The 18,262-nt window shown below is 38.7% G+C and overlaps 1 protein-coding gene across 3 annotated transcripts in view; it reads right to left on the reverse strand.

Annotated features, from left to right (window-relative positions):
• Window positions 1-17,767, reverse strand: part of HTR7 (5-hydroxytryptamine receptor 7) — a 29,540-nt gene extending 11,773 nt beyond the window's left edge. For all 3 annotated transcript variants that reach the window (XR_010784020.1, XM_066554883.1, XM_066554884.1), the window contains exon 1: window positions 17,241-17,767. Coding sequence is in view for 2 of the 3 variants with exons in the window: in XM_066554883.1 (XP_066410980.1) it covers window positions 17,241-17,767 (527 nt within the window). In the remaining variant the exon portion in view is untranslated. The remainder of the gene's footprint in view (window positions 1-17,240) is intronic.
• Between the last annotated feature and the right edge of the window lie 495 nt (window positions 17,768-18,262).

An 18,262-nucleotide genomic window follows, 5' to 3' on the forward strand; every position in this document is an offset into this window, starting at 1 on the left:
CTTTCTCTCCTAGCTCCATTATATGGCAGAAAGATAAAAAGAGTGTCACTGGAGGCAAAGTCACAGAGCAATAGAAAACCGTACAGTTAAAAGAATTAAAATAATTTTGAAGCTTTTTGCCAATTCAATAATAAATTGAATGCATTGTGACATCAGCATCACTTATGCAATGTTGTACATACATGTAATTCCTCTGTTTCTGGTCTCCATGTACTTTATAGGCAGATAAGCTTCCATTCTAGTTAGTAGTCCACATTTATGTCTCAGATATCACTGTCTTGATCTAACAGATTCCAGAATCAGATTAGGTCTTTCATTGTCTGACCATGCTTTTATGAAGCAGATTGGATTGCAATGGAATAGGACTAGAAACATTATACTGGAAATGATACGTATGTGTATTACAGCTATTTCTGCCAGGAACCACAAGATATTTTGTTATCACTTACCATTTGATTAGGAGTTGTGCTTAATATGAGATTCTGTCAGTTCTTCTATTGCTGTATTTTAAGAGGCATAAAACTGCTTTATTTCAAAGACACAACAATATTTCCTCCTTTGCTGCTCTGTTTCTCTAGCATAGAAGCTTTCTGTCTTCAATATGTATGTCCATGCAGGATTTCTTGGCAAATCCACATCTACAGAATCCCATCCTGTATTTCACCTGCAATAATAACTTATTCTGAAGAATTGTGCTGATCTACTGGCTTTTCTCCATTGGCTATGATTCTCTCATCATCTCTCATAATTTTTTTCTATTTGGTTCAGCTCAACATTAAAAGACTCTTCACAGGAACAGGAGCAAAAGGCCATTCCTAAAATCTATCCAGCATGGAAAAATATTCTCTCTAGTATAGTAATATATCTAGATAATTTTTTTTCCTTTCCTTCAAATGTAAATGTAACAAGTTGAAACAAATACCAAATCTATTCTTTCTGTTATGGCTGTGTCAAAACACCCAGCAAATACTGTTTTCTTTTCAATTATGTGTTTACACAATGCAAGAGTTGCCTTGTCCCTCAGACTTCCTTTTAAATAAAACAAGATATACCAACATACAAACTGATCAGGGAAATACTATTCCCACCACATACTTCAGTAATTGAGACAGAAATAAAAGAACAGAAGCATAGCAAGGCCTGAATAGGGGACATGAGCATTGCAGTGCACAGCTATGGTCCATAATGTGACAATTACCTTGTTAATTATTGTACAAAAGTACTTTACCTTTCTGCAATACAGACTGGCCTCATAATCACATCATGATCACTCTCCTGGGAAGAGGAGGATATTTTAGAGGCAGTAAAAGACTTTTCTCCTTAGCAGAAATGCTCAAAATTACTAATTTCAATGCATATATGAAACCTTTCAGAATATGAATTGGGTCACTTTAAAGCCTAAACAAAACATCGTGCAATGGTAGAGTGAGACAGCAGAACTAACAAAATCAAAACACTACTCAGGGGAGAGAAAAATACTTTGATTAATTCTATGTTATATCTAGTTAAAAGTTGCATCTTTCCTATGCTGTGAATTAGCAGAGTTTAGAAAAGTCTTGGCACTGTGGTCAGTTTCCACATCTTGATTGCTAGAAATCCTAGAAAGCTCTGCTTCATCCTTCTCAGCTGATGGTGAATAAACAAATACAAAGGATCTTAAATTTATGTTTTGATACCTATTCTTCTAGATGCTTATGCTTCACATTTCATAAAATTTCAACATTGTTATAATTGAAAGGGTGATGTGTTAATTTTGCTATTTGAAAACATGAGAATGAAACACTTGTTTTGCTTTCAGTAAGGTTAACACTTTACATTATTCCTCTTTTTCTTCTTAATTCCCCTTTTTCTTCTCCCTTCTTACATTCTTCTTCTTTTTCTCGTTAAGGTTGACACTTCAAATTATTCCCCTTTTTCTTCTTAATTTCTTCTTAATGAAATGTATTTTCTTAAGTTCTTTTTATAATAGGATGACCTTCATTTCGACTGCTATAGTGGGCACATATTTAATTTATTCTACATAGTAAATGTTCTTACTTGATTTTTCTTTTTCTCAAAACCATTGTAGGGGGTTATTTTTGATGAATTCAAGAAGTGTAGGCTTTCCTGGCAGTGGGGGAGGATTAAGTCAATCAAAATTAAATAACTTAATTCTAAAGGAATGTAATTTGCATAGTAGAAGGTTGCTTTCTCCTCTCATACATTTTAGTTTCTCTGTGCTTTCCTGGGCTTTCTTCCTTTCATATTGTATAACTTTACAGCCTCATATTTTTCTCATTGATTTTAGCTCATTTTTTGTAATTTTATTTCACTCATTTTTATTTCACCTTCTTGCTCTCTTATTCCTCTTTCTCTGTTAGCTCTGTATTTTTCCTTCTTTATTTTTGCCTACTAATCTTACACATTCACCCCATGGGTAGGGGGATGCATTCTGTTCTCTTTCTAAGAAATACACAACACCCATACTGCCAGAATATGTGTAACATCTTTCCATTCAACTTCTATTACCTTGCTTGTAATTCTGAAACCATATTACTCTTTCTTTTCAGACCCTGGCAAATTTCTTTCACCTGCCTTCACCCTTTGCCTTTCATTCTCCCCCTGCATGCCTGTCAAAGCATTTATCACCTGTCACATCTTGTTCTCAGCTCCATGACAAACCAGTTCTTTAGCCTTTCATTTTCCACTGCAAACTATACATTGCTTGGAAGGAAAAGTCCCAAAATGCAGTTGCTGGTGTTTACCTTGCAGCACTGCCTGAATGTTAGATAATGTGTATTTCCCACCCAATATTTTGCAATTACCCTTGTAAATATTCTAAATTATAAACTAAAAGGTTTTATTAACTCTCTTTGAAGAAAATTATACTTATGTATTTTTCCTTTTCTACCATCACCAGTGACATTAATGTAAGAGATACAAGGAGGGAGGTGGCTTTCAGCCTGTTTAATCCTTCACCAGCCTCCTAGAAACCAGATACATTTCAAAACTGGAAAGGTTTTGGACACAAATTATTTAGAATTAAGTTGCATTCTGTAATGGAAGACTTACTATTTTTATATGTTTTTAAAATGTCTGAACTCCAGCTTTCATCATCACTTGTTTCCTGTATACAAGTGTGGTTTGCTTGCGGAGTGCAACAAGATTAATTATATACAGAGCTCAAAAGGGCTTTTCACCCCACTTCTTGATAGATAATCTGTAACACTTCAAACCTCTCCAAATCTGGGCAAGTCACACAATGGAAGAATCATTTTTCTTTACACTGTACAACAATGTGGAAGGATGACGAAAATAAAAAATAATTTCATCCTTTTCTGAAAGAAAATGTGTAACTGTATCAGGGACATACTACCCACTTCTGTCTTTTCACACACTCACCTCTCCTCCCAGATCTGCAAGCTCCTTTATTTAACACAGATATATTTATTTTTGTGAAAGAAGCGAGAAGAGAGTAAAAATGTTTTTCTTATTTTTTTCTTTTTTTTCCGAAGTAATAAGTTATATTAATCAAAACATAGAATAAAGTATGATTTACAATACATACTAGTAACATTTTAGGAATATTCCCTAGAGAAAGACTTCTCAGGCTTTTTAAGAAATATCTAATTTACTGAAAATTTCTTCATGAAATCATCATAGTATACACACAAGCTGCTTCACCAGTGCAGAAGCTTGTGAATACAGGTTCATACCCTGTGGTATCATTCAGAATAGTTGTTAAATCATTTTATCAAAGAGAAAAAGGAAAATTGAAACCTCTTCAAAGACAGCAGTTAGTTTTTTTGCTATCTTCAATAAGGGGATTCATATCAGAAAACACTATTTCTATCACAATTCACATTTCAACTTATTCCACATTGAGACCCTTTTTATTATCCCAAAATATTGTAGATCCATAGAAACAAATGCAGTGCATTTGTATCATGTCAACTTTCATACCTGAGTATCTAATTACATGGGGTTTTACATTCATTTTTATCTTTATGTGTATGATGCAGTATTTCATTTTATTAAGTTATTACAACATGCCTGGCTTCTTTGTGAGAGGGCAGAGAAGATATTTAACCTTCTGATACTATCTGGGAGACTAAGATAGGAAAAACTCTTTTCTAGAAAAAGAATTAAAGAGGAATTGCATTCCTGTTTATTTCTGTCTGGTTGTGATGCAATGTTCATTAGCAATTGAACGTGCAGGAAAATAGTTTGGAAAAAGCTAGGAAAGAGGTTTTATCTCATATGGCCTTCTGTATGTTAGAGGAGAACTGGGTAACTCTGAAAAGGGAAAATGAATCTGAGTAAATGATGGGGCATGGCTGGAGGGAGGTGGTGCTGTCAGGGAGCTTGAGGAGAAGAGAGAATCTGAAAGCTATTGGGGAAGGATGAGGCTTGACTTGAAATTTGTTCAATAGTGTTACAGGGGACTTAAAGATCCCTTTAAAGATCTGGTTTCTTGAAGCAACAGCTCAGATGAAATCCCTACTCTTTTCAACAGAGGCAGTTTCTGAACAAACAAAAATGGAAAAGAATATGTTTTGCAGATAGGAACTGGAAAATCCTCATTTTCCTTTTGTGTTCTCCCCATCTCAACCTTCTCGTCCCTCACACCCAGGGGAATTGTCAGAGAATGTGTGGAGGCTCAATTTCAGAGCTATGAAAAACTGTCTTTTGTTTTTTAATCAATGACTACCATAAAGCAGAAATGGCTAAGGTGATTTTCTCCAACTTCACTACATGAGTCACGCTTGGATTGATACTAAACATCAGCTTAAAAGGAATTATTTTGAAAGTTATAATAGTGTTTCAAAATGAAAGCCTCCCACAACTTTAACTAGAAAATCATGACTGATGTCTTCAGTACAATTAAATTAAACATTTCAGAAATTTCCATCGTATAAGTGATGAATGAAATGAAAAACCACAGCCCACTAAACTGCTAATACCACTGTATTAAAACAAAGTATCCTCAGGGAATAGCTATTTCAGTGTGCTGATATTACGTCCCTTCTCTTCCTTCCTTGAATACAAACAGTTTAAACATAATATCTCCAGATAAAGCACTTAAGGAACAACCCCCTCTAGAATACTTCTTCCCTCCTCCCCCTCTTTTTTTTCCTCCCTCTGAAGAGACAGAAGGAAAAATGCTGGAAAGACCAAGTCCACATTCTCCTCTTTGCTTCTCCATGACAGTAATTTTGCAAGAGCCCTGAGGAGCACTTGAACAGTCATTATAGCTGAATCTGAGTACAGACCCAACCTACTTGGCCATTTTTGGCTTTGTCCATAGTTGTATTGGCCTGAAGGCAGATCTGATTTTTTTTTTAAATCACAGAAAAGTTTTGCTGTGTTCCAGTGGATCAGGTATGTGAAAATTATAAATGTTGGCCTCAAGCTTTACTTGTTTGCCCAAGTTTGGCCAGACAAAAAACAAACTATATCAATTAACTGTTTTAGATACACAGGAAAATCCAAGTCTAAAGCAGGTTTAATTAAGAATATTTTTTCAAAAACTTTGGGATATATGAGGCATCTTGTATAGTGTTTATCTGGCTGTTTTTAAAGATGCACACTGGAGTTTCTTCCCCTACAGTCATAAAATAATTTCTCTCTTCCTAGTATGAATAAGTGTTAACACAGGAAAAATCATATTCAGGTTTGGAACAGAGGCTGTGGGCTGGGGAAGAGCACAGCATGAGGGGAAGCTATCAGGGAAGGAAGGCAGAGAAGGTTAGATTAAATTGTGAGTCTACAATTCAAGAACCTTTTAGAAAACTGCTGCTCACAGTCCTTTCCAGCAGACACTTATTATCATTAATAAGGTGATTCCTACCCTGTAACTTATATAAACAGTGATTCTGTGCAATGTCTTGATATTTTAGCAGTATATTTTCTGCTCAGTATGTGGTACAGAATGAGGTTATCATGTCTTATCATCTTTCATGCCAATGAATGTAAGGTTTACTGTAGCTACCACACTTCTCAACAGTATGTCATTTATTTCCTTAGCACTCATTTTAATAACTTATTCACTTACAGCATGCTTAAACACCCAGGCTCGAGTTCTCCCTTCATGTGTAATTCTTCTGCCTGCTCTCATTTTCCTCACAAAATGTCTCATTTAGTAATATTTTGGAATTTAGTATCCATAAATAAACTGGTCAGGTTGAGCTTTCCTATATAAATGGGAAATAGAAAATTTTCAGGAATTTAATATTATTTTATGAATATTTCTTCCCTTTGCAGTCATTCAGAATCCTTAAATACAGAGCCCCAGGTGCCCTTTACCTGAAGGAGAAGGTTAAAGGAGAGAAAGATATAGTGATGAGAAGTAACTGCAGCAAAACCCAAACTGCAGTCAGTAAAACTGTATGTTCAGCCTTTCCCAACCTCAGTATTTAGTAGTTCATTTGTCATAATATTTATTCACTTTTGCCAGCAGCCTTTGGAATGAAGAAAGCAATGGCCAAGTGGACAAAATCTCTTTCTAGCTGACAAGTCCTCCACTCTAATGACCTTTGCATCTCCTGGGTCTTGCTCAGACCTGCCAGGCTGTGGTTCCACACGGGTGGCTTTTTTCAGCTTGCACCAGTAACATTTAATCCAACTCCAGGAGTGCATACTCCCCATCTAAGGTGTCACCAGGTCTACCTTGTAAAGGCAGCTGCAAGTAAGCTTAGAGACCACTGGACAGGAAACCTGGGGAAAGGTTTGCCAGGACACTGTGTCCTCTCTGTCTAGATGAACAAAGGCCTGCCTACGACAAATCTCCACTACACTGTATCTTCTTATCAGCAACATCCTTCATATTTTTCTTTCTTTTTAAAATAATGTGAAATCTGCAACACTAAATATTTTTAAAATATAGAACACATTTCAACACAAACTGCTACCACCAACTTCACAGGCATGAAAATATAGTTCATCCAATCTACCAAATTAATCTCTTGCTTTTTTCTTGTCAAGAAATTAGTTGCTGGCTCTCTTCCCCTGGGGTTTCAATCTAGAATGACAAAATTTGAGGACAGATTCAGCTATTGACTTTTCACAAATACCCATTTTTCCAGCTCAATACATGGTCACAATACCTCACATTGTGTCACAATGCCTTGGTAACACCTTTTTGTGTTCCTCAGAATTTAGAATTACTCATTTATGCTAAAACAGAAATACAGCTGATGATAGATAGCAGGATGTGAAGATTATCAAGGATCACAGAACTCTCTTTTATATTCATTTTACAGATGCTACACCACACAAGTGGGATCAGCAGAAAGCAGCCCTCCTTCCCACCTCTCAGTGAGTTAATATTTCCTTTGCTTTTTTGTTTTTTCCTCAGCAACAAGTTGGCAACTCTAAGGTTCTTCTGAGATATGGTGGCATCAGCTCTGTGTGGGTAAAAAGTAAAATACCTAAGGTTTATTTCTGTGACTACAGTTTCCAATGATAACAGCTTCATTGCCAGGCAGAAAACCTCAAACACTCATTTAAATTTAGGAGCAGAACGTTGGCATCAGTGTGGGCTGAATCACCACAGCTGGACACCTCAGGTAGCTCACCACAAGTTGCAGGTGCTTGAGAAATTTGACAAGGTCCTCCCTTTATTTCAACAGTAGCAGTGCAGAAGCTTTGTGTTAAATAACAGGCTTTGGAAATGTTAAAATCCTTCTTGTGTTGTTTAATTCATAGACAAATGGTCCACAATGCTATTTTATTTTCTGTTATTTAAAAAAAAATATTGTGTTCTGTTAATGACCATATTTATTTTGCAAAAATAGGTTTTTCATATGGGACAATACACTCTTGAGACACAACAATCACTATTGTTGCTAAAAGTGCTTGTGATAAGAAGTGGATCTTCAAATGCAGATATTTAGAGTAAAAAGGAAACTGCAGTACATAACAATTCAAAAGATAAGTCTTTTGAGCCAAAGCTGTACCACTTTTAGCATCAAAACATCTTATTAGACTATTAAAGGAAAGCTTTGCATCTTTTCAGCAGCTCTTTTGGGTCATGGGTATAAATATTTCCAAGTAATTTATGACCAGACAAGAAATTCTTTGTTCAGGGATTTAATATTTCAACTACTTGCTAAATGTCCACTTCTACAGAAAATAAACAAAATTTAACAACCCACATGAAGAACTGCTTACAGAAAATTATTCTGGCAAATTGCACTGTATATCTGAAATATTTCATGACAATCACAACATCTTTTCATGGCTTATATTCAAGATGACAGGTTGTAAATTCTGCAATAAGTTTAGATAATAGCATATACCTCTGTTATCTGTACTTATGCTTTCCATTTTTACCTTCTCATATTTACACTGATTGACAATTTCTGAATGAATGCCTGTTATCAGAGTAAATCTTCTAGGGCACTATTCTTTACTTTAATTTAAAAATTCCTGTATTTTCTCACGTGGGAACAGTCCTCTAGTGAACAGATGCTCCTGGCACAGACTTGGAATTTTTACAGTTACCTTTTGTGCCCCTCTCTAGAGATCTGCAAACCATATGTTGAAATACATTGTCCCCAGTCTCCAACACATCTCCTGAAAAGCAAACAGTTTATAAATAAGGTACTTAAAGCTCCTTATTGGTGGCCCAATTTCACTTGCAGCAGCAATAGGCCATATTCCTGGTTACAGATACTTGTATGGTTGACAAGAATTTATGATTCAAATGCCACCAAGGACATCAGTATTATTCAGTGGCAGTGAAGGTGGCACAGCTCCATGCCAGGTTATTGGGAAGAGACATCATGATGGGTTTGCCTGGATCTCCAATTACAATCTCTTCATAAAAGACTGGAGAGTTTTCAACCAAAAAATCAAAAGTAAAAATTTGTACAGAAGTCTGCCTCAAAAGTAGTGTTCTTGCAGGCAAGCCTTTGCTGCCAGTTCTGATTTTACCCAGCTTGGTGAATGTCTGAGATACAAGAAGCTCTGCCCATTCTCCCTTGGTCCCTGACCCGTTTTTCCACCACTATTAATATGTGGAAAGCTTCTGCTTGCCCTCAATCTGCCACACCCTTCAGGACAAATAATTTCCAGTGTGAGAAAAATGTTACCTTTCATATGGGTCTGCCTGCACTGCCCACAATCTCCTTAAGAAAAATAAGAACTGTACACAAAAAAGGATTTTTGTCAGATTACAGACTTTCCTTGTGGCTACACTTTAAACTTCTACAAACTAAAAAAACTGGGTTTAGTGTTTAACTGTACCAAAATCCCACCCTTTTCCTTGATATATCTCAGGAAAAAACTCTGCTGCCAATTTTCTCTTCACAACACAATGTACCTCTAAGAATAGACTTCACCCCAGTTTTCCTTAACTTAAAAAAGTTATTTTTGTAATATCCCTCTTGGCTTTGTGTTTTGGTTTGGTTTTTAAACAATTATGACAATTAGCAGTGAAATAGCTATCAGTGATGAAATAAACCCCCTTCAGTGGTGTCTTGTGCTACCTCCCATTTGATAGCGAAGGCCACGATAGACAGAAAGAATATGCTCAGTTCTGATTTGATTTCCATACACATCTCTCTTCTGCACTACTAGAGAATTCATTCTTGTCTGTGCACTACCCAAAAGCCATGTTTATTGTTAGAAGTGAGTCACCACCAGATTTGCATACATGCTAATATGTACAGAACCACACAGATGTAGCAGATAATCTAGATTTCTATACAAAGCCTTGAATAAACAGCAAGGTACGAAAAGAAAAATCAGTGACGCTCACTCTCTAATTTTGCTCTATTCAAACAGAATAAAAACAAATTTTCACTTTGACATATTTAATCCTGGGATGTTTGAAAATGAAAATTTGCAGTAAGAGATTGTTTAAAAAAATTCAGCTGGTTTTTGCCTCTTTTTAGTATATATAGGAATATATATCTATATATACTATTCAATCTTTCAGAAATAGTTAGCTATCCAGTAGAACAAGAAAAACTAAAAGTTGTAAGCTTTCCAGGTGAAAGAAGTTGTCCTCGCCTTACAGACAGCAGTGACCATTAGAACAGAACTGCAGTGAGCACTGTTTCATGCTACTTGTGCTTTGGGCATGCAGAAGGCAGAACCTGTGATTTTGCTCCCCAGTCTTTCTTCTGACAGCAGACTCAACTATTTCTCAACCTCTTTATTTTCATACAAGACCTACAGTGACCAGCTTTCTTCAGACTTTCTGGTCCACTGAGGAAGGACCAGATCTGTGTGTTATATATTGAGAGGGGGAAAAAAAAGAGGTGTTTGTAAGGTGACAGACAGTGCCATATGTACTTATCAACTGCAGATGAAGCAAGTTTCAAAATTTGCCACAAATATTTCCAGTTAAATATTTCAAACTCAACAACAATATCACATATAATACTGTGTTTCACTAAAAGGAATAAGATATGCTATATAATTTTCAGGGAGTTTTAGAAATAATTTCCAGAGAAAATTAATTCAGGAAAGTGAAAATATTCCCTGATAAATTTCTGTTCTTCTAGACTCTTATGTGGCATGCTGCTACTGATATAGTAATCTTGTTTCAGTGTACAAAACTACAAAAGCTTTGATGTTTCATTCTATGATACTTATCCAGTTCAAGAAAAACACTAGGAAAATATATTTTGATACCAGTGTAATCAGGTTACACTACACATCATGCCAGTATGATATGCATTTGCATTTTTTTAAATTATATTTGGATATATTTTGAAAGCTCCCTTCAAAAACAAAGAGGAGTGTTTCTAGAATCACATTTTTGCTGTGAATCTTGAAGCAAATCCAACCTTACTTACAGAAACTATTTTTGTTACCTTGATAGGAAAGAAATCACTTTTTACATGTCTCCAGAGTGCCCTGCTTGGCAAAAATGTGAATTAATGTTCCCTTACCTCTGACTTATCAGGCTCCTTTGAAATGTCTGGATGAACCCCCAAGAATTAGAGACCCCAAAATCACTTCTGAAAACTCATCCAGTCTTAAACCCTGGTAGGAGCAAACAGAAGATAGTTTCAAATGTGGGGGGGAAATGCAACATCCAGTTTCAAGAAAAGGCATTCAGGTAAATGTGGTTTAATCTCAAATCTCCTGCTACTCACTGAACTATAAGTCCCCATTCATGCACCTTGAAAAATCACCAGTTGCAGTCCCCTCTGCACTGCCACCTCTGGGTTACCTTGCTTTTCCACACTTTGGGACTCCCTTGCAGAAAACTGCTTAAATGCATCCAGTATAGAACAGCAAGAGAATAACCAATCTATAGATTTTCCTTCTAGAGCATCTTTCAGCTTCCCAAACTTTGTCAGCTTCTACTGTGCAGACAGAAGACACACCCAGCAAACCTCAGATCTTATGCCTTTTTCCTCTGCAAAAGGACAAAACTTCCACTGGTTTTGATGTTAAAACTTTTTTCCTGTGTCAAGTTTTCACAAAATAGTCCATCTGCTTTATAAAATATCTTTTATTTGTTAATTCCCACCTGCTTATTGTGCATCTGGCAGTGTGCTCATGAAGCTTGATTTCTCTGCAAAGATATAATAAAACAATATCTGTGGCTAAAATCTGGTTACTCTCTAAGTAACTGCATCTCTTTCCTGTGCCTGTGACACAGGAAATAATACCCAAGGATGTCACAGAAAGGTACCTGAAGAAATGGGATCATGGTAATGCAACAAACACCCCCAGATAATTGATTCATTTGGAGTGGGTTCTCAGCAACAGATAAACATTGCACTGCCTTATACTGCTTAATGCATCCAACTTCCAACTGAACTTCTTCATCTCTGAATTTTGGACCAAAAATTTATATTGTATATTTTTTACACATAAAGAATGAAATGGAGATTGCATAAGTGTTCAGCAATAAATTCTCTGCAAAAAAGAAACTACATCAGCTTAAGGAACATTCTTTAAACAGACTGCATTAGAAAAACTACATGGAAAGGAGTAAAACCAAATCTGTTCTTTTTCACTTTAGTTTAGTTTATCAATTCTGTGTTTTTCATAAGCTAGACAAGTTATTTATAGGCTCAAAAAGAGTACTGTTGTTTAACAGGCTAAACAATGAAAAAAAATGGCTCTTGTGAGGATGGCTGTTGTTAGCAATTACTTCCCCTACTGATCTCAAAACTTTCTTCTGCAATATAGACTTTAACTGCAATAATTTCATCACATACTTTTCCTATAGTTCCTTTTAGGTTTTTCCTCATTTCTCAGTTATTTCTGTGTGAATATAAATATATTAAACAAAATCTCATGAGTGGCACTACTGGTGGCTGTCTGTGCTTTTTCTAGATCCAAAATATATTACAGAGAGGAATTTTTCTTAGCTATTTCTGCATATATATTCTATATGGATTTTGTGAATGATCTGAGCCAGGCTGGCAGAACAGACTGCTGCCTTTTCCATCCACGGCACTGAGGCAGAAAAAGTCTTCCTACCAAATAGGAAGCTACACAGGACTACTCGCTATCATTAGGTTTAGCAAATTGCTAACAGTTTTCAGGTCATAGTATCAGCTTGGGATGTAGGTACAGTTTAGACATCTGGATTCTATTGAAAGTGCCTAAATCTTTATTTTAATTTTGTTCCAAATTCTTCCTCTGAGGAAATTTGAGATCTGCACAATTCCTAGACATGGGATGAGGACTCAAGAAGCCAGTGAACTTTTGGGATTGAACATTCTAAGGAGAAGCATAAGTACTCATACTTGGAGTGTAGCAACACAGGCAGGGAGAGAGAGCTGATCCTTGTATATAAAAATCACAGAATCTACAAAAAGGCCCACTTATTTGCATAGAAATTCTAAATTCTCATCAATTTAATGGAAGTCTGGTATACTCGTGAATTGTTGGCCAAGATACAGACTGGAAAAGTTCCCAAAAAAGTGTTTCATTACTTGTGTGGGTGTGGGGAAAGTGCTATAATTCTTCAACTGCATCTGAGTAGTTATGTTTCTTTATCACTTTCTAAGCCAAAGAACTATTTTTAAATTGAATTAAAAATTGCTACTTATGCAGTTATCTTGTGGATACTCTACAAAACAGCATTTCTGTAGCTATCTTGGGTCAGAACAGCAAGATGAATCAGCATGAAAACAACACCAGTTCAAACACAATTAATTCCCTTTATTTTTCATTCCCCACTAAGATGTGGTTTGTATCCATCCCTCATAATTCACTCATAATGTTTCCTCACTCTTAAATGTAAAGAATGTAAAGGAATTGTGATGTGATATAATCTATTTAATTCAGACCCAGAAAAGAGGAGCCTTAAGAGCAAAAGAAAAAAGTATCCCAACACACTAATAGGAAATTCTTAAAGATTAATTCAATTTTGTTCAATTATCCTGCAAAAGCCTCTGTAGCTCCTACTGCAGAGCTAATACTCATATCACAGAGGGAGAGAATAGCAAAGGTAATCATTGGCTGAGTAGCAAGTTGTCTTCCCTGTTTAATCCTTTAAAAATTTGAAAAGGCAGAAATACTCTTGTCTCTCCATCATATCTGTTTTAGTTCTGACAGACCTGCATGTAAGCAGATAGCCTTCTTCCAAAGTGAGGGCTTAAATAAGATAGAGATACCTAAAATATATGTTCATCTCATGTCCCCCTGACAAAGATCTGTGAAGGTTTTTATGTTGTGGAACAAAAGGGAAGATATGATCTGAAGAAAAGCACAATAGTCCAAATCTCCGCAAATTTGGATCTTTGTGGTAATCAAACAACCTTTCCAACCTAGCTGTTTCCTTGTGCACCCTGTGCATAGTTAGATATCCCCATAACAGCACTAACATCTACTTTGCACCCTTAGAGTTTGTACAACTTAGAACAGAAGCAACTTAAAATGTACAAGAAGTGCTTGGTGTGTCTAACTAGGAAAAAAATACAAGGTTTTCCAACAGAATGAAACCAGTCCATTTGTATATCCTATGCTAATATTCTTCTTTCAGGATCTGATATATTCAGCTAAAAACCACATCCACCAGTAAGGGCTGTACAGCAAAATCTCTCTGTGAGCAATAGGCTGCCAGCTGCTGGCATTTCAGGGCTCTCAGTGGCATAAGCTGAGTAGCACATATTTCTGCAAGGGAAACAAATCTAAAAGCCTTTTCAATTTACTCATTTTATCCTTCTTGGTAGGTCCTCAATGCCTCTGCTTTACTAACTAAATTGTTTGTTTAATAAAAGGTATTATTTCTCTTTATAAACCCTGCCTAACAGTTTGCAACAAATATGGTTCTTTAAGATTAATTCAATAGCAATATTCTTTCAGCTATATACATGATTCTCATATCTGCTTTGGGAAGAAGCTAGAGATTCAACAAATTTTAAAATAGTCAATTTTTTTGTTCTCTCTGCACTGCTTACAACAGCCTCATCTTTTACTTCAGGAGTGATGTTACTGGATCACAACAAAAGTTTCCTATAGTGCCCTAAAGAGACAGGTGATAGCACAATTCTTAATTACATTTCAAAAATGTTTCCTTGTCCTGTCTTAGCCCTACTTCCTAAAGAAATGTCTCCCATGTACCCTCAGGATTTTCAAGTTTTAAGTACCTCTAAATGCCTCTGAGGATAGTGGCCAACTTGAAAGACAGTGAATTTCATTCACGTTCTCTGCTTCTGTAATTTCTGATTGAAATTTCCTGGTCCTGTATTTGTATAGGTTGCCCTGTGATAGTAAGACTAGTAAGGGAGGTATCATTGCTAATCTTCTCCTCCTACATAACAAAACATGGAAGTGATTTCACCAAAGCCTTGGAAAAATGGACCTTGTGGAAATGGTCTCTCATGCACTGTATACATTGTGATGTGCAGCTCCTGTAGCACAAACAAAACTTAAACTGGACGTATGTGCTCTCAGAGAGAAATTTTCCTCAGTGATCATTCAAGGATTTCCTAACTACATACATGTAAGAACAGCTGCCAATGTGACAGCACCATTACCATCAAAGCTATACTGGCAACATTTCATCATTCACATTTGATTTTCATGCTGCCTCCCTGCTTTGCATATTTTGTAGATATGCACTATTCAAAGATTTCTTAATATCCAAAACTAATATTTGGTGGGCTTAGCAGTATTACAGTGGTGTAAGATTAATTACTTTTAAATAGGATTACAAATCATGGAGCTTTTTTAATTCTTTATTGCCAACTAGTAGAGACATTTTGTTAATGAATTGCTGGCTTGTCTCCTTTTATTTATGATACCCACTATCTCAACTATATAATGGATTTGGGTGGCAGAGGTTAAGCCTCATAAGTCACAGAATTTTAATTTCAAGTAGGTAGTAGACAACAGTATACTGAATTATGAAGAGATGGTGTTCAATAAACATTCAGTGAAAGAAGTGAGAACACAAAGACAAGAGAATAATTCTAGTTTAAATCAGCACTAGCTGGTGAAAATCAGCCATTTACAAGAGGTTATGTTCTTTCTCAAAACAGAGATACATCTCTTGTTAGTATTTTAGAGGGAGAGGGGAGTGGAGGGAGAACTGAGAACAATAAGAGATGCAGTCATCAGCGTCACCAGTTCAGTCAAAGCCCCTGTTCAGCACACAGCAGGGACCTCAAATGTTAAACTAAGAAATAGAAAAGAGCAAGAGCCCAGTGCTACAGTGTGAATCATCACACATCCTTAAGAAAGCTTAATTATGTCAACCTGTTTTCAAAAGGTTGGTAGAGATGGAGAGCTCAGATGGACATAAGAACAATCAAAGAATAGGAATACTTAATGGGGACAGAGTGTAAAAATGAAATCATCTATCTTACAAATAGAATAGAAAAGCAGAGAATAACACTGGGAAGGTAGATAAGCCTATTCATATGCTCTTGCAATACAGGAATTAAGTTTAAAAATCAACTTAGATAAATTAAAGTTAAGCAAATGTCAATGTAACAGCAATTTAAAAAATCAAACCAACACCATGAAAACAGATCGTTTCATACCGTTAGAATCTGTATGTGGATTTCATTGTCACAAGATGCTTTGCAGCATTCAGCTAACTGCTGGCCAATATTGAAGTCACAAAATAAAAAGTACTAGAGCAGAGGATGCTTGTACAGAAATTAAAGTTCTGAAATTAACACAAACTGTGATGCTTCCTGATAGGAAACAACCTCCATTTACTGTAGGAATTGCTTTTGAAAGATTGCTGCATTGCAGAAACCTAATGTAGAGCTTTTCTTAAAACTTTCTGAAGTAAACAGTCAAGGCTGCTGTTGGATATCAGAGTTGGTAAACTACTTCTAAAATCTAGTTACGAGGTTTTTCAATTTCAGCCAATTGTGTGAACTTTTAATGAAAAATTACCTTCTAGCTGTTAAAATTTTTGGCATAGAATTTAGGCTGTGGAAAAGGGAAGCTACAGGCTGCAACTTACTTTAGAACAGAACCTACATGGAAAAAAGGAATCTGTCAGCCTTCCCCTGTAGAGGACTGACACAGGCAAATGTGGGCTCTATGGTATGGTTTTTACATCAGAACTGAACACCTAAGATATTCTTCTGTAGTGTGTACACACCTCCTTGTTACCCCAGTCACTGTATCTTTTGGAAGAAGCTAAATGCCAATGAGCATAATTGGTTTTTAAGACAGCAGGTGCAAATTTTTATAAAGCAAACGTTTGAAAGTAAATTTTCCTTCAAACAAAACATTATTTGTCAGAAATGAAATTGACCTATTCTGGGATTGTCCTAGAATAAAGATAAAACCTTAGCAAGCTATAATTACTGCACCTTCTCTGGTCAGGTAAAACTCCGCTGAACCCAGTGAGGTTGCACTGTCACTCTGAAAGAATCAGCTCAAATCTACCTGTGGTGTAAAGCAGTTTAAAGACATATGTTCCAAATATTAAAGCAGCTGGAAATGCCCTATTTACTTGCACAGAGCCGTGGTAAACGGTGATAGTTTAGGTCCGGCTTTGCTTTGACACCCTGGCTCCCGAGTGGCAGCAAGGAAGATACCCAGAGGGAGAAGCAGGCACCCGGGCTGGCGCACGGGCGGCAGCTCACCCTGCTCCGGCGGGCTCCTTCCAACAGAGGGGCTGCGGGCCGGCCCTCGCCTCGCTCCCTGCTCTGAGCACGGCTCATGTCCAGGGACCCGGAGGAGGAGGAGGAGGCAGCAGAGCGCAGGTGGGACCGCTCAGTGCCGGGCCCCCGCGCCGGGGTGCGGGCAGCGGCGCGGCCGGTGCCCGGAGGGCGGGAGGCCGGGGCAGGGCTCTGGGCGCCGGACTCTCTCACCTGTCGATACTTATCACACAGAGGGTCATGATGGAGGCCGTGCAGCACATGACATCCATGGCGATGAAGACGTTGCAGAAGAGGCGCCCGAAGATCCACTCCCCGCCGATAAGGTCGGTGACGCTGACGAAGGGCATGACGGCCAGGGCCACCGAGAGATCGGCCAGGGCCAGCGAGACGATGAGATAGTTGGAGGGCTGCCGCAGCTTCTTCACGAAGCAAACGGAGATCACCACCAGGCAGTTGCCGGCGATGGTCAGCAGGGTAATGAGGCAGAGCACGGCCCCGATGAGAACTTTCTCCGCGCTGCCGTAGCTGAGGATCTGCTCCCCGCACTGGGTGTCGTTGGCGGGGAGGGGGCTCGCCGTGGGCAGCGCCGACGGGGGGGGCGACGGGCCGAGCTTGGCCAGGCTGCGCGGGGGCCAGGAGCCGGCGATCATCCTGCCGCCGCCCAGCGCCCGCGGCTCCTCCAGCGCCAGGGGCCGCAGGTTACCGGAGAGGTGGCTGCCGTTGAGGGCGAGCACCATGCTGCCGTGAGCAGCCCATGAAGCCTCGCCGCCCGCTCTCCGGCTGTCCCCGGCGCCGGGATGCTCGGGCTCCTCCTCGGGCGCCCGGCGCCGCCCGCCCCCTCGCAGCCGGCCGGGCGGCCCGTGGGGGCCCAGCCCGCAACTTCCCCCGGGGCAGCTGCGCTCGCCCGCCGCGCATCCCGGGCGGGCACGGCGCTATCGCCCCCAGCCCGCGGGCACAGGGGCGGGCGGGGGCTGCGGCCGCTCCCTCCCACCCGCGGCTGCTTTCCGACAGGCGACGGGATGGGAACCGCTCCGCCTTCCTCTCCCTCCTGCCCTCTGAGCTGCCGGTGGGGGTGCGCCCTTTCCCCGCAGTCCGGGAGCCGGTTCCTCCTGTGGCTTCTCCTTCGCGGCCGCCCCGGGCGAGGGGCGCTCTGGGATCCCCTGTACCTGTGTATATGTGTATCTATGTACATGTGTATATGTGTTATATGCACACAGGTCTCACCCGGGAAG

The sequence above is a fragment of the Molothrus aeneus genome, chromosome 8 (genome assembly GCF_037042795.1).
Source record: "Molothrus aeneus isolate 106 chromosome 8, BPBGC_Maene_1.0, whole genome shotgun sequence".
NCBI lineage: Eukaryota > Metazoa > Chordata > Aves > Passeriformes > Icteridae > Molothrus > Molothrus aeneus.